At 36.3% G+C, this 15,304-nt stretch overlaps 1 protein-coding gene and 2 long non-coding RNA genes across 6 annotated transcripts in view; 2 read left to right on the forward strand and 1 right to left on the reverse strand.

Annotated features, from left to right (window-relative positions):
• Positions 1-6,533, forward strand: part of LOC135232235 (uncharacterized) — a 54,001-nt gene extending 47,468 nt beyond the window's left edge. For both annotated transcript variants that reach the window (XR_010322677.1, XR_010322676.1), the window contains one exon: positions 6,027-6,533. This is a non-coding gene — a long non-coding RNA (uncharacterized LOC135232235). The remainder of the gene's footprint in view (positions 1-6,026) is intronic.
• Positions 6,534-6,604: 71 nt separating this feature from the next.
• Positions 6,605-15,304, reverse strand: part of STEAP4 (STEAP4 metalloreductase) — a 30,317-nt gene continuing 21,617 nt past the window's right edge. For all 3 annotated transcript variants that reach the window (XM_064289961.1, XM_003407159.4, XM_023544452.2), the window contains 4 exons: positions 12,842-13,299; positions 11,649-12,176; positions 10,180-10,341; positions 6,605-8,504 (listed from right to left, as the gene is read on the reverse strand). In XM_064289961.1, coding sequence (XP_064146031.1) covers positions 8,244-8,504; positions 10,180-10,341; positions 11,649-12,176; positions 12,842-13,299 — 1,409 coding nt within the window. In that variant the 3' untranslated portion in view covers positions 6,605-8,243. The remainder of the gene's footprint in view (positions 8,505-10,179; positions 10,342-11,648; positions 12,177-12,841; positions 13,300-15,304) is intronic.
• LOC135232236 (uncharacterized) overlaps positions 12,173-15,304 on the forward strand; it is a 62,667-nt gene continuing 59,535 nt past the window's right edge. Inside the window, exon 1 of the long non-coding RNA XR_010322678.1 lies at positions 12,173-12,710. This is a non-coding gene — a long non-coding RNA (uncharacterized LOC135232236). The remainder of the gene's footprint in view (positions 12,711-15,304) is intronic.

Genomic DNA, 15,304 nt, shown 5'->3' on the forward strand with positions numbered 1-15,304 from the left:
AATAAGTTCGGACTACTCGGTAGAAACCATGCAGGCAAGAAGGCAATGGGATGACATATATAAAGCATTGAAGGAGAAAAATTGCCAGCCCAAAATCATATATCCAGCAAAACTGTCTCTCAAATATGAAGGCGAAATTAAGATATTTCCAGATAAACAGAAGCTTACGGAATTTGCAAAAACCAAACCAAAACTACGAGAAATACTAAAAGGAATTCTGTGGTTAGAAAATCAATATTATCAGATATCGACCCAAGACTAGAACACAGGACAGAGGAACCAGATATCAACCCAGAAAGGCAAATCACAAAAATAAATCAAGTTAAAAAAATGTTCAAAACAGGGAATCAGTGATGTCATTATGTAAAAGATGACAACATTAAATCAATAAAGAGGGTCTAAATGAAGTAGGCATAAATCTTCCACATGAAGAGGAAATCAAGGCAATATAGGGATATGGATACAAGTTAAATTTAAACTTAGAAAAATAGGGGTAAATAGTAAGGTAACCACAAAGAAGACTAACAATCCTACACAACAGAATAAAAAACAAGAAAAACAGAAGGACTCAGCAAAAACAAAATTAACTACAATGAAAAAGAAGAACCCACAATTTACAAAGAAAAACTACTTAGCACAAAAAATAAGTGGAAAAATGAAACTGTCAATAACACACACAAAAAGCATCAAAATGACAACACTAAACTCATACCTATCTATAATCATGCTGAATGTAAATGGACTAAATGCACCAATAAGGAGACAGAGTTGCAGAATGGACAAAAAAAACCCCAAAAAACAAAAAACCATGATCTGTCTATATGCTGCCTACAAAAGACACACCTTAGACTTAAAGACACAAACATACTAAAACTCAAAGGAAGGAAAAAAATATATCAAGCAAACAACAATCAAAAAAGAGCAGGAGTGGTTATACTAATTTCTGACAAAACAGACTTCAGACTTAAATCTACCACAAAGGGTAAGGAAGGACACTATTGATTAAAGGGACAATATAGCAGGAGGATATTACCATATTAAATATTTACACACCCAATGACAGGGCTTCAAGATATATAAAACAAACTCTAATAGCGTTGAAAAATTAGATTAAAAAAAAAGATAGCTCCACAATAATAGCAGGAGACTTCAACACACCACTTTCAGTGAAAGACAGAGTATTAAGAAAGAAGCTCAGTAAAGACATGGAAGAGCTAAATGCCACAATTAACCAACTTGAGCTCATAGACATATACAGAACACTCCACCCAACAGCATCCAAGTATACTTTCTTTTCCAACGCACATGGAACATTCTCTAGAATAGACCACATATTAGGCCATCAAGAAAGCCCTAGCAGAATCCAAAACATCGAAATATTACAAAGCATCTTCTCCGACCATAAAGCCATAAAACTAGAAGTCAATAACAGAAAAATCAGGGAAAAGAAATCAAGCACATGGCAACTGAACAACACTTTGCTCAAAAATGATTGGATTATAGACAAGTTAAGGACAGAATAAAGAAATTCATAGAATCCAATAAGAATGAAAACACTTCCTATCAGAACCTTTGGGACACAGGGAAAGCAGTGCTCAGAGGTCAATTTATATCAATAAATGCACACAGAATGTTCCTTAGAAGTGAGGATGGTGATACTTTGTCTTAAATACTTTGGACATGTTACCAAGAAGGACTAATACCAGGAGAAGGACATCATGCTTGGTAAAGTGGAGGATCAGTGAAAAAGAGAAAGACCCTCAATGAGATGACTTGCAACATTGGGTTGCAAACATCTGATTGTGAGAATGGCACAGGACCGGGCAGTGCTTCATTTTATTGTACAGAGGGTCGCTATGAGTCGGAACCAACTCAACGCCGCCTATCAACAACAAAATGATATAAAGGTATACATTCCTTCCAATCCTGTCTCCCCTCCTCTAATCTGCCATCTCATTAGGTAAGATTTTTATGAGATTTTTTTTGAACGCTTTCTGTCCTTATTTAGGCAATTACAAGCAAATGTATATATCTCTATGCTCTATATTATTTTGTATCTTGCTGTTTTTTAACTTAGCAATATATTTTTGAGTTTTTTTTTCCATATATGCATAGAAAAAGTGCCATATTTGTTTTAAACAGCTTCATAGAATTCCATTCTGTGAAACCATCATAGTTTATTTAACTAAAGACTGAGTGGTTGTTTTCCATATTCTGCTTTTACAATGTTGTCATTCATGAAAAACATATATGTTGTTTAAGAAAAAGAAATAGCAACACAATCATTTGAAATGCTTGCAGGTATAACCAAAGGATAGATTTTTAGGAATGGGACTCCTGGACCAAAACTTACATGCATATTTAATTTTGAAAAATATTCCCTAATTTCTCTCCATAGACATTGTCCCAATTTGTATATCCAAGAGCAGTGTGTGAGAATGCATATTTCTACTGCTTCACCCACAGAGTGTGTGCTGAAACTTTTGAATTTTTGTCCATCTGGGAAGTGAGAAATGGCATCTCAATGTAGTTTTAATTTCTGTGAATTTCATAGTAAACGAAGTAGAATATCTTTTCGTAAAGTGAAAAGCCTTTTATTCCCCTGTAAACTTCATATTCATGCTCTTTGGATGATATTCTGTTGGACTGTGTTGCAGTTGTTAGTCCCATACCCACTTCCCTTTGCAGTCACCTCTTCCTGCCATAAGCCACTTGTGTGAATACCTGTAAGATTTTGCCTGTGGACTTTCTCCCTGGCCGTGGTAGCATACGCTGCCAGTGTGTAGGACAAGTCAGAAGTGCCTAAAAAGTACTCTCAACCAGTGATGAACAAGGAATTGGTGGATAAATACCCCAGCTTTCTTGAGGCATGTTTGACACTGTCTCAGTTTAGCTCAACTTGCCCACACTGGTAACTGGCATGAAAACTAGCACTGTATTTTTTGCCTGCTCTGTTGACTTTCCTACTCCATTCCTGGTATTTAATGATTTCACTTCCAGAATAAACTATTTGCACTAGAATTCTTGCATCAGCGTTTGCTTCTTGAGTAACCCAAACCAAGACAGGCTGTTAAACTTATCTTTGAGTGCTACTCAAAGTGTGATTTGCATATTGCGCTGTTTTGTGAACTGTATGTTACCCCTCTATGATAAATTCAGAAATTGAGATGAAAAGTTTAGAAACTTTTATAGAAAATTGACATTGCCACAATATTTAAGTGTGTGGTTTTGTATTTTATAAACACATCCGTCTGTGATGAAGTGGAAGAAAGAAAATTGTTCTTCACCAATTTTTTTTGCTGATAGTTGAAGAAGCGCTGCTTTAAATGATGGCACAAAGAACAATGGGTGGATATTGTAAGAAAGATAATTTTGCTTAGATATAAGAATTTTCTGATAATTACCCACAGTGTCTAAAAATGGAATTGACTTCTGCTTCGGGGTGATCAATGCACTGACGTGAGAAGAATTTAGCCTACTTGGATGACTGGCTTTTGGAGAAGCTGTAGAGAATCCCTGGTTCTTTTGGTAGCAGATGGTTTCCATTGTATCAGATCCTACAAACCTGCTCTAGTCAAAAGAGAACAATAATTGTGTCGTTAAAAAAAAAAGTCTCTTTCCATTTTGTTAGTATGAAAGAAAGGATTGGCAGAAATAAAACTAATCAATTGGTTGTGCTCCTTTAAAGCCTGTTGATGTAGGGGAAAGCTTAATTCCAGTTGACATGTTCTGACAGTTTTTGATGTTCTGTGATTTCTAGTCCAACTGTTCTTCATATCTGTAAAAAAGGGGAGTGCAGAAGAGTGTGACAGTATAGCCCTATCCTAGCCAAACCAGGGGAAAAATATATCAATAGTAATTGCTTCCTGCTGCAAGGGAAACGGGAAAAGCTTCTAAAGATGTTTATTATATACTATTATGAACAAAAGCCCGTGCCCAAAACTTGACCTTACTTTGAAAATTGGCAGTAAAAATGAAAGCGTAAAGCATTTATCTTGCATTTTCTGTACTATAGGGTAACTAAATAGCCCCAGTTGACTCTGAAAGTTTTTCCCTACAGAAAAAATTCAGTTAATAGATGTGAAAAGAAAGAAAATTAGAAAATGACCCAGTGATGCAGTGGTTAAGAGCTAATGAAAGGTTGGCTCTTCAAATCTACCAGCCGCTTCTTGGAAACCCTATGGGGCAGTTCTACTCTGTCCTATAGGGTCACTATGAGTCAGAATCCACTTGACTGCAACAGATTTGGATTTTTTTTAGAATGAAATGATTCAGGCAGTTTTCATCAATAAATGAAATTACTAGATGAAAATGGTGAGCTTCGTGTTTAGCACCTTGGGTGTCATTCCACCTTGATTTTGGGAAAGGTCCCAAAATAATTTGAGCTCCAAGGGGTGAAATTCTTTATGTACATTCAGCATTATCATGGCTCTTTTGTGATATCTGAACAAATGAAGAGCTCTGTAATGAATTTCTAATTGAAATATGCTTCGAGGAGGGGCTTTCCCATTTTCTTCCACTTTATTCCAGGTAGCCAGACTTCTCTTTGCCAATTTTTATTTTGGTTTTGTAATTATGGTAACACCCTTCAGGGCTGCAGCCATACAGTTGTGCAGGTTGTTGGGTGTCTAGTCACACAGGCCCAAATCCAACCCAAGCCATTTGACCTGGTCAGGTGGTATCTGCCTGGAGGAAAGCCTTTTTCTAGTTCCCACAAAAGTCATATACAGGATAGTATTGATCCACATATTTTCATCATCCTTAACAGAAGTTCAGTGTCCCCCTAAGCAGTGACTCCCCCTTTACCCACTGATAAAGGCCCCCTGGTAACCACTAATAAACTTCAGTATCTATACATTTATTTGCATGTTCTAGATATTTCATATAAGCAGGATCGTACAATATTTGTCCTTTTGTGTCTGACTTATTTCACTGAACATATTGTTTTTAAGGTTCATCCAACATTACTGTATTTTTAAACCCATACACTGCCTCTCTTTTTCCTATCCTTTATGTCCTGAAAAGATTTTCCCAGATGCTGGAAATACTGTGATTCAAAACCTTTTATTTACTCTTTGGAAAACTGATAAAATCAAAGCTAGAATTAAATACAACTAGAAAATATTTTTAAAATAATGTTTAATGAGCACATATTTATAAAAGCAGTCATTCTTTAACATGAAAGAAACATAAAAAAATAAAAGATCTATGAGCCTAATACATATTTTCCTGGAATATAAGAAACATACCAGCAGTAAAGAAGTTTAATCTGATTTTTTAATCTAAAACAATTTAGACCTGATAAAAGGAATATGGTTTGCTGAAAGCACCCTATTTCCACCTGTTCTAAACTCACTCTTTTTCCCCTTTAAATAAACTGTAGGAGTCAGTTGTATTAAAGTGGTCAGATTGATTTGATGGTTTTGGGAAAAAGGCGGTATATTAGCAAGGACAAAAAGGAGAAAATTGACTTTCTCTGATCAACTGGTGGAGCTTGGAGCCCTTATAGTTGGGGCTGATGGTCAGGCCTGGAAATACAACGGTTACCTCAGAACTGCTAGGGCGCTCTTTCACTTCAGGCTTGGTACCAAAAAAACGAGAACAAAAACAAAAACAAACCTGTTGCCCGTTGAGTTGATTTCCACTAATAGTAACCTTATAAGGACAGAGTAAAAGTGCCCTTATAGAATTTCCAAGGAGCTGCAGGTGGGTTCAACTGGCTTTTATTAAACACTCAAGTAAAAGATCCCTGGTGGCGCAGTGGTTAAGAGCTTAGCTGTTAACCAGAGTTGGCAGTCTGAGTTCAGCCAGCCGCTCCTTGGAGATCCTATGGAGCAGTTCTAACCATGTCCTATAGGGTCGTTATGAGTCGGAATGGTTTTTTTGGTTTCTGAGTCAAAATCGACTGGACCTCTACGGGTTTGGGTTTTTTTTCCCCTCCTTAGAGCATTTTTACTCGTTACAATGTAGAGTCCTTCTTATTATAGGTAAACTCTTTACTCAGGTGTGGCATTTTCTATTTTTAGGGATGAACTATGACCAAGCGGAAACATTACTCCTTTACACAAAGGAGCATGGTTGACTTCAAAGGCTATCTCCAGACTAGCCGGGAGAGTACGTAAGTTTCAATCAGCCAACTCTTTGGTCAAAGAGCAGTTCCCATCCCAACAACACTTGGCTGTTTTGCCTGAAATGGAGTGGATGGGTAGTGACATTTTTGACATTTTCCCTGTCTTTCCCCACTGATGTTCTAGGGGTCAGCACTGCTCATGATGGTTCCTGCTCACAACTGGGCTGGGTCAAGGATAAATGAATGGAGCATACGTTATCTGTGCCTTCTTACCCATTTATAAATCAACCCAAATTAAAATAAAAAACTCGATAAAGGTGTGATGAAACCAATACCCTAATCCAATGCTAATGGTATTGCTATGGTCAATTTAGAAATAAATTTGCAGTATATATCAAATAATATAAAAAGTTATTTAACCCCACTTCTTACCAATTATTCTGAGGAAATATGTGCTGAGAGATTCTCTAAAATGTTGTTTGCTTTGGTAAAAAATGGATACAACCTATATGTTTAATTAGGACAGTGGTTAAATAAATGCCCATTTGATTAAATATTATTCAGCCATGATATAAACTTAAATATCATGTAAATAGGAGAACAAAACTAATATGTTAAGTGAAAATTGTATTATAAAAATGAATTGTGAAAGATGGATATAAAATTGAATTACAGTATGATAAAACTATTTTTAAAAGATTCTCTAGAAAAATCCTGGATTACTGTTGCTTTTTTTAATGTATATTTTAAATATTTTGTTTAATGCCATGTGTTATACGTGATAATAAAAGTGAAAAAAAAAGAAAAAAATGACTTTTCTAGAGTGGAGAGAAAAATGTCAAGCTGATGCCTGTTGGTTATTTTAGTATGTGGGAAGATGGTGCATAAAGCTCCTTTTAGCTCCATGCTTGAGCTGGGAAGGTTAAACCTGCTGAAGGTCATCTTGGAAATGGCGTTTTCACCACAGAAAAACTGCAAGAAACGTTCTGTTCTGTGTTCCAGCAAGGATTTGAGAAAGAACCAAGTGTCATATTATACTTGCTGTTGATACCTTTTTCTGTCCTTGGGCTTTCCATAATTCTTTCTCATCTATGTATTGGTAAGATTTTATCATTAGGTTATTCATTTTATTTCACTGCTTAAAACTGTAATAAACTATGACAGATTATAGAAGCTACTTTTTTAATACTAGAAATTCATCCCATGAGTGGTTAATATTGAACTATATTTGGAATATACAATTTATAAAACATACTGAAGCAAAAACCTAAGTAATATCAAATCTAATATAGTACAAATTTAGAGTATTTATTTAGTTTCCCATCTGGTTTATTTAAACTTTTTTTGTGTGAGACAAACAATTTGTATAGAATTATTTAAATAGATTCTGGGTTATTTGAACTTTCTGTGCAAGGACTTTTATCAACTTTTCACCCTTACTGCACATTGAGTTCACGTGATATTCCTCCATTTTTATTCATCTTTCCTACACCTGTTCCTTGTAGAGGAAGAGTATTATGCCAACTGTATAGATTTGCATATACACAAGGTATGCTTACTCTCAATCGTGATATTTTTGTTGTGTTGTAAAATAGTTCTGCAGGGTGTACATCTACCTTGGTAAAAGAAAAATCAAGGAGCACATTTAACTACAGAATTTATTATGGCAGTATTTATGATCATCTTTACTTCCAAAAAGCAAACAAACAAATTTCATTCCTCTTACTGCATTTACCTCTTTTCTTCAGATATACAGAATAAAGCCTTTATCAGTGGCCAATATCTTACTGTTTGGTCTTTCACTTCACTCAGTTCTCAAATCAGAGAAGGAAGTTACCCGTAATTCTCCTGGATTTTGCAAGACGTTAGGTTATGCAAGTTACACACAACAAAGAAGCCTCTTAGTGTGAAACCACAAGGCTAATCTCAACCTCAACTCTAACACCTCTGAGAAAAGAGGTTGGGACCTGCACTGATTCATTTATCACTAACCTGAGCTAAAGCCCGGTGTTCTCTTCCTGTCTGCAGATTTCTCAAGTCAAGGCAAAGTTTCCTTCTCAGTTCACAGATTTCAGGCTATGGTGGGAGAAGAAAACTTTCTTAACTGTACCCATTGTTCTTCTCTAAATATTTAATGCAGTGGTTCAGAAATCTGGAAAAATTGAAATTTGCGTTAAATATCTGTTTTTCCATTCAACGATGATGAAATTTTCGAGTTTCTTTCCCATCCCTGGCGGATCCGTGTAAGGGTCTTGTCTATACATGGCATAATGAGGATAAACTTGATCACCAGCACCGTGCAAGGAATGATGAGTGCTAACACGTAGGCTGAAGGAAGACACCATCTGAGAATTGAAGGGCTGAGGAATCTCTTTCCCCCATACACCAATGTGTGGGCTGTGCACAAGATCAGGGTCAAATAGCCCAGTTTGGACTGTAAAGCAAGAAACAAACAAACAAAATGTAAATATTCTATTTACATTTATAGTGAAAACATTCTAAGCCACTGAATTTATTTATCAGCAACCTATAATACTACATTCAAGACCTGGAATACCTAGGATACTGAAGGAAGTATTAACCCTCCTTGGGGATGATAAATATTTCATTAAAAAAGAAAAAAGATTGTTGCTTACAAAACACATGGTAATTTTATTTTAACCTCACTGGATGGGAGAGTTTCCCAGGGGTAACTAATTTGAGTTAGAATAAATAATGTACTTTGCCTTCCTCCCCAAATGGTCTTTTCTGGAGGTCAGAAATGAATAAGACATGCTATGTCCTCAAGAAGCATCTCATTAGTATATGTTACTGACTGAAAGCAGATGCTAGCTAATTTCTACAGCAATAAAGAACAATTAGCAAACTTTACTTTTTTCCTACTTTCTAAAGCTCCATGTTTGTTTCTGTTTTAGTGCCTTGAATAAGGTCATAGCATCAGAAAATATTGACTGCATTTGGCCCCTGGGATAAACTGCAAGACTTGAAATTCAAATAGTACTATAAAATTCAAACCTAATTACAATTACTAATGATCTCTCTTCTATTATACTAATTTGCATTAAGCATACATCAGAATCATCTGGCGGGCTTGTTAAAGCAGATTGCTGAGCTCACCTCCAGAGTTTCTGATTCAGTAGGTCTGGGGTGGAGTTTAAGGATTTGAATATCTAACAAGATCCCTGGTAATGCTGACGCTGCTGGTCCAGGGACCATGCTTTGAGAACCACTGGTCTATATGAGGAGCCACCAGCCACTCCTTGGAGACTCTATGGGGCAGTTCTATGCTGTCCTATGGGGTCGCTATGAGTCGGACTCCACTTGGCAGCAACTGGTGTTAGGTCTATATGAAAGGACCCCTGGTGGTACAGTGGTTAAAGTGATTGACTGCTAACTGAAAGGTTGGCAGTTTGAAACCACCAGTGCTCTGCGGGACAAAGATGTGGCATTCTGCTTCTGTAGAGATTTACAGCCTTGAAAACCCTTTGAGGTCACTGTGAGTCAGAATCTACTCGATGCAGTGGGTTTTGGGGGTTTGGTCTTTTTTGTTACGAACCACCTTTAATGAGGTATATGGTGGTTGATATGTGGGAAAAAATTTTCTTCTTTACAGACCAGCATTAAGTCTGGCATGACCACAGCCTATTATATCTTGTTTTGAAGGTTTTAGACTTTAATTCAATATGTCTGTCCATAAAAATATATCCATATGGTAAATGTTAATTTTCAGAAGTAGAAATTTTGTCTTTGAGTTTCTCTTCACCTTACCTATAGTACATGTCCATATAAAAAAATTAATAGTTTTTGGTGCTTTTTGCTCTAGAGTCTTAGCTGTGGCCCTGGGAGGAGTCGGAAATCTTGGTAAGGGATGCCTTGCTAGGAAATCACACCATTATGGAACCTGTCCTTTTAAATCACACCACCAAGGAACCTACACTTTTTTACCTGAGTTGAGCATTTACTAATTTGAGCTTGTTTCATTTACTTTGTAAAAATGAGACTGCTAGGAAGGTGGAGGAGAAAAATGAAAAATTAGTCATGATATGAGAATGTTTGTAAAGTCATATTCATTTTGCAATATAAAGCAGATCAGATCTTGAAGTCCTTACCTGGACAAACCGGAATTCTCTCCAGTTGACCATGTTGCTAACTGATGGCAAGGAAGTGATTCCCAAGAGCACAAACAGAAAAAATCCGAGGATCCCCAAAGCCACATATGAATCGCTAACCCAGGCTGAAGAGGTACTGAATGGATTGTCTTTATTGGCTGCCTTTAAAGGAAAATTGCAATCAATTAAACAAAACTATATTTTTTACAAACCATCCACACTTGTAAGGGGATTGAAAATACCTCTGTATGGTTTATTTGCTCAAGGCAAATTGTAGAGCATTTCTTAATAATCATTTAAAGATAACTGAAGAGAAAACTATACTTACGAATTATGTTTTTGGTAGAAAAAGTAATCGGTTCTTTTGGGACTTTATTATAATACATGGCTTTAGATATTGTGCCAGCAGTTTTAATTTACCTTATTTTTTTTTTTTTTTTATTAATCCTAGAATGAAGTAAACATTTTCTTAAACTTCCTTTACCATATGGCTTTTTGTTCCCTGAGCAAAACATAATGTTCTCAAATGATTACATCAGAATTCTGTTTTGTGCTTTACATGGTGACGATTCACACATACAAAGTCTGAGTTCTCTCATGTTTATTATGTCAGAATATGGCATCAAATCTGTGACATCACAGGGTGAGAAGCATCAAGCCCTTTTAGTGTGACTCTTGCTCAAAAATTTCCCAAGTACTTGTTAGGGAAACAATGTAAAGAAGCCCATAGAAGCATCATCAATGAGTTACTGACCAACGATCTTTAAGACTGAAGGGGAGCAAAACCAGTCACTCTCAACCAGAACTGATTAAAGCACTTTCTCTGGGGCTGCAGTTAAGTGTCCCTTGCTGAAGCTCTCTAAATTTCTTGGCCAGGTACAGATACTGCTTGACATTTTCTTAGAACTTATTTCTAGTTAGTGAAGACAACTTCCGACAAATTAAACATTAATGAGTATTTTCAGGGGAAGAGATGGATTTATAAGCACCCTTTTGTGAACTTGTATACATTTCTGTGGCACATGTATGAACAGCCTCCTTACTTAGAAGAAGATTGGTTTTGACTTCCAAAGAGGAGTAGCATGTATAAAAATAAATACTTGAAAATACATTGGTTCGCATTTATTGACTTTAATCCAAGTGACTTCAAGTGAATTTGAGGTGTCATTAGGTTTCCTGAAGCACCAAATCTATCAGTTTTTCTGTATCCTAGCCAGTCCTGAGAATACAGATCTGGACCCGAGTAAATCTGGGGTTATAACTTTTATAGTTAGATTTAACTCAATAGTTATATGAGATTTTAACTGGATTCATGAAAGAAAGACACATGAGGTTTCTAATTTTAGTTAAAAAATAAAGATGCTTAGAAGAATTATCTTCTAGAGTAGTGAAACGGAATATGAGGGAAGATATAGCAAGATTCTTCTTTGTTTTAAGGAAAAGAAAAATAAAAATGAGTAGAGATTTACCTGTGTAATGGTTATGTTTCTCAGCCTCCATCGTACATAATAGCGGATGGGAATCACAAGTGTGTAGAGGACGTGAAGGAAGGCGAAGCCCAGAGCTACTAATCCAAGCTGCTTTCTGCAAAGCATCCAGTGGTCAAGCCAGTCTGGGAATCGACGATATTTTGTACCTCGATACAGCTGCAGAATGGCAGCAATAACACCAGGGAGGTAAACCAAGGCAAGCAGTGTAAGTGCTGCTATTGGAAAGACACGGTTTGGAATGGAGATAGTCATGCGAAATGTTTCATCTTTCTTTTCATAAACATAAGGGTAGATTACTTCTCTTATAACACAGTAGGAAAAGATGAAGATACACAGCACAGCAGACAAATAGAGGGGGAACCTCCACATTGGAAAAAGTTGCAGGGGGTAGTTTTCAATTTCCTTAGCTGCCGTGAGAGATCCTTGATCCAATGGAGTAAGTCCGAGAGTACGAACAATATCCATCACTCTTTGCTTAGCCTTGCTGTCATTTCCGCAGACAAATACCTGAATTAAAAATAATCAAATCTGTATTTATTATTTACTGAATTACTTTGGAAGTCTTTTATAAGCACTGTGGAAACTAATGGCATGTAGTAGTGATTTGCTTTTCAAACAAGCATATAGAATTAACATATTTAACAAGATGACATTTTAAACTTGCCCATGTCTGCTGCATAGCTAAGTACCAGGTTTTTAAGTTGAGGGTGGTTTTAGGGATGTCATCATCCTGATATGATAAGACTTAGGCTTCAACAGTGTGAATAATTTGACCTCTCTTCTGCGTTTGTGAGTGCCACTTAACTTACGGATTCTTTCTTATCTAAGCAAATAAATGGAACCTGTCTCCTACAAGGTAAAGGAAGTGGAAACAAATTACTACCAATGAATTAGCTGTGTTAATTTCTAGCACTGACAAGAGGCCTCCCTAGACTGCTGCCACTGGGTTCCATCCAACTAAAAGCTGAGGGTATAGACCGTGTGCTATATCCTGCAACAATTGACTGCCTTACCTGGTCAAAGAAAAGACAATTATTCATGGTACGTATCAGCAGAATGAAATGTTTAGTAAGTATTTTATTTTGGAATTGTATTTTGGAATCTTTGAGTTAAGTGCACATTAAAAGACAAAAATTTTAAAGATTGAGTGTAAATTTATCATTTAATCTTACCTGTCGGCTTGCATCCAGTGCTCCTGACTGGAGAGCCCAGGCTGAGATGGTGTTAAATGCTTTCACGACATGGGTTCCTGGCACCAACTGAGCAAGGTACTCTGCATTAGATTCTGGATACTGATTGATTTTGAGGTTGTTGCTGACGTCGACCAGTATTTTCCCATTGAGAACCTCAGTTAATTCTGTGAGAAAATCATAATGCTCTCTATGGATTGTTACGATTATGATGTCAGATTTCTGGGCTGCTTCGGAATAGCTTAAAACCTCAGCACTGCTAGGCAGCAGACTGGACATCTGAGGGTTTCGACTTCCAAAGACAACAGAGTAGCCACATTGGAGCATTTTAAATCCTAATGATCTTCCAAAATCCCCAGTTCCAAAAATACATACAGTCTCTTGCTTTTCTGAAGAATTCATAGTAAGAGGAAGTGCATCTGTACAAGTTTTCTCCATAACTGAAAAAAAAAAACAATAAAAATACCCAAAAAACATGAATGCACTGGGGATGAAAAAAATCAATGAGAATTAAACCCAGAAAACAGTGTAACTGGCATTATCTCTGCAGTTGCTCTAATCTCTAATGGATTATTTTAAGAGTATTCCCCTCCCACCCCGCCAATTTTGGGAGAAGTAAAAACTGTCACATCCATTCTCGTATGTGCCTTAAATACAAAATCATTGGTGAATTTTTTTTTTTTTTTCTGTCGGAGGAAGAGATGCAGTGAAAAACCAAGATGTTGGTAGATACATGAAACTATGGACATATGTTGTATGATACTGTATTCATCAAATACAGTTCTGAAAGTTCTCACAGCAAAATCTTACAAAGAATGCACTGAGAAGGAAATTATAGATGAATTAATTTATGTTTACTGTTACGAAAGTCCTAAAGAAAATACTAGCAAATAGAACCCAGCAGCCTGTTAAGAGAAAAGTGTACCTGATCAAGTGGGGCTTATTCTAGCAATGTGAAGTTTAGCTCTGCAAATTCAATCTTAGGAAATTTATTAATAACATACCTTACCAAGATTTAAGGAGAAAATACAGTCATCTCTGCGTATGCTAATTGGATATGTTAAAATTCAACATTCATTTTTGGCTCACAGTAAAATAGGAACAGATGCATATTACTTTAACAAAGAAAAGTATCTATCCTAACCAAAAATCCAGTATCATTCTTAATAGAGTACATATTACTAGAAATATTCTCAATAAAGTCAGAAACCAGATATGACTGCTGTGACCACTTTAGATATAATTATTGTTCTGGGGGGTTCTAGCTAACATAATTAGACCAGAGAAGTAAATTAGAAGCATAGGAATTCAAAAAGGGTTGCAGGTGTCCAAATTTAAACTTGGAAAAATCAAGAAAGCCACTGAAAAACTACATGTAAAAAGAATTCAATGTCTTCTCTGGGAACCCAATTAAAATCAATATTCTTAATGTATTTGAAAAACAAAACAGTAAAAAAGTTAATAAAGGACACTATTTATAGCTGCAACAAAATAGAGAAAATATTTAGACATAATTGTAACAAGATATGCACAAGATCTGTATGAGAAATTTGAAAATGCCCCTAAGAATCAGAGAAGATGGCTTAAATAAATGGAAATGTATACCATGTTCTTGCATGGGAAGACTAAGCCTCAGAAAGATGTCAGGTTTCCCCCAATTTAATCTGTAAATTATGAAAAGCAGGGTAATGAATGGAAAGCTAGTCTTATCAAATATTAAAAATATTATAGAGTTAAAATGAATAATGTACTATCATAGGAACAGAAAAATTTCAATGGAACAGAGTAAAAAAAAAAAAAATCCCAAAGTAGATGAAAACACATATGATAAAGATGGGATCTCAAGTCAATCAGAAAAAGATGATTATTCAGTGGCTAATGCTGGGATGAGGAGCCCTAACGACACAGTGGTTAAGCATTTGGCCTCTACCCAAAAAGGTCAGTGGTTCAAACCCACCAGCCGCTCCATAGGATAAAGATGTGACAGTCTGCTTCTGTAAAGATTCCACTCTACGGGGCAGTTCTACTCTGTCCTGTAGGGTAGCTGTGAGTCTGAATTGACTGCACGGCAATGGGCCTTTTTTTTTTTTTTTTTAAATGTTGGGACAGCTAAGTAGCCAATAAAAAAAGCTGAATCTTTAAGGAATGTGTGGCTAATTGCCTCCATGAACAACTACCTCCTTTGCCCATGAGACCAGAACAAGATGGTGCCCAGCTACCATTACTGAACATTTTGATCAAAGATTTTATAGAAGAATCCTGACCAAAAAGGGGGAAAGTAGAACAGAATTTCAAATTATCATGGATTCTAGATTTCCTGGAGCCATGGAGCATGGGTGAACCCCTGAAACTATTGCCCCGAGATAATCTTTAAGTGTTAAATCAAAAATATCCCCTGAAGTCATCTGAAAATCAAACAATAGTTTAGCTTAACTCGTAAAAAAG

The sequence above is a fragment of the Loxodonta africana genome, chromosome 8, assembly GCF_030014295.1.
Source record: "Loxodonta africana isolate mLoxAfr1 chromosome 8, mLoxAfr1.hap2, whole genome shotgun sequence".
Taxonomy (NCBI): Eukaryota; Metazoa; Chordata; class Mammalia; order Proboscidea; family Elephantidae; genus Loxodonta; species Loxodonta africana.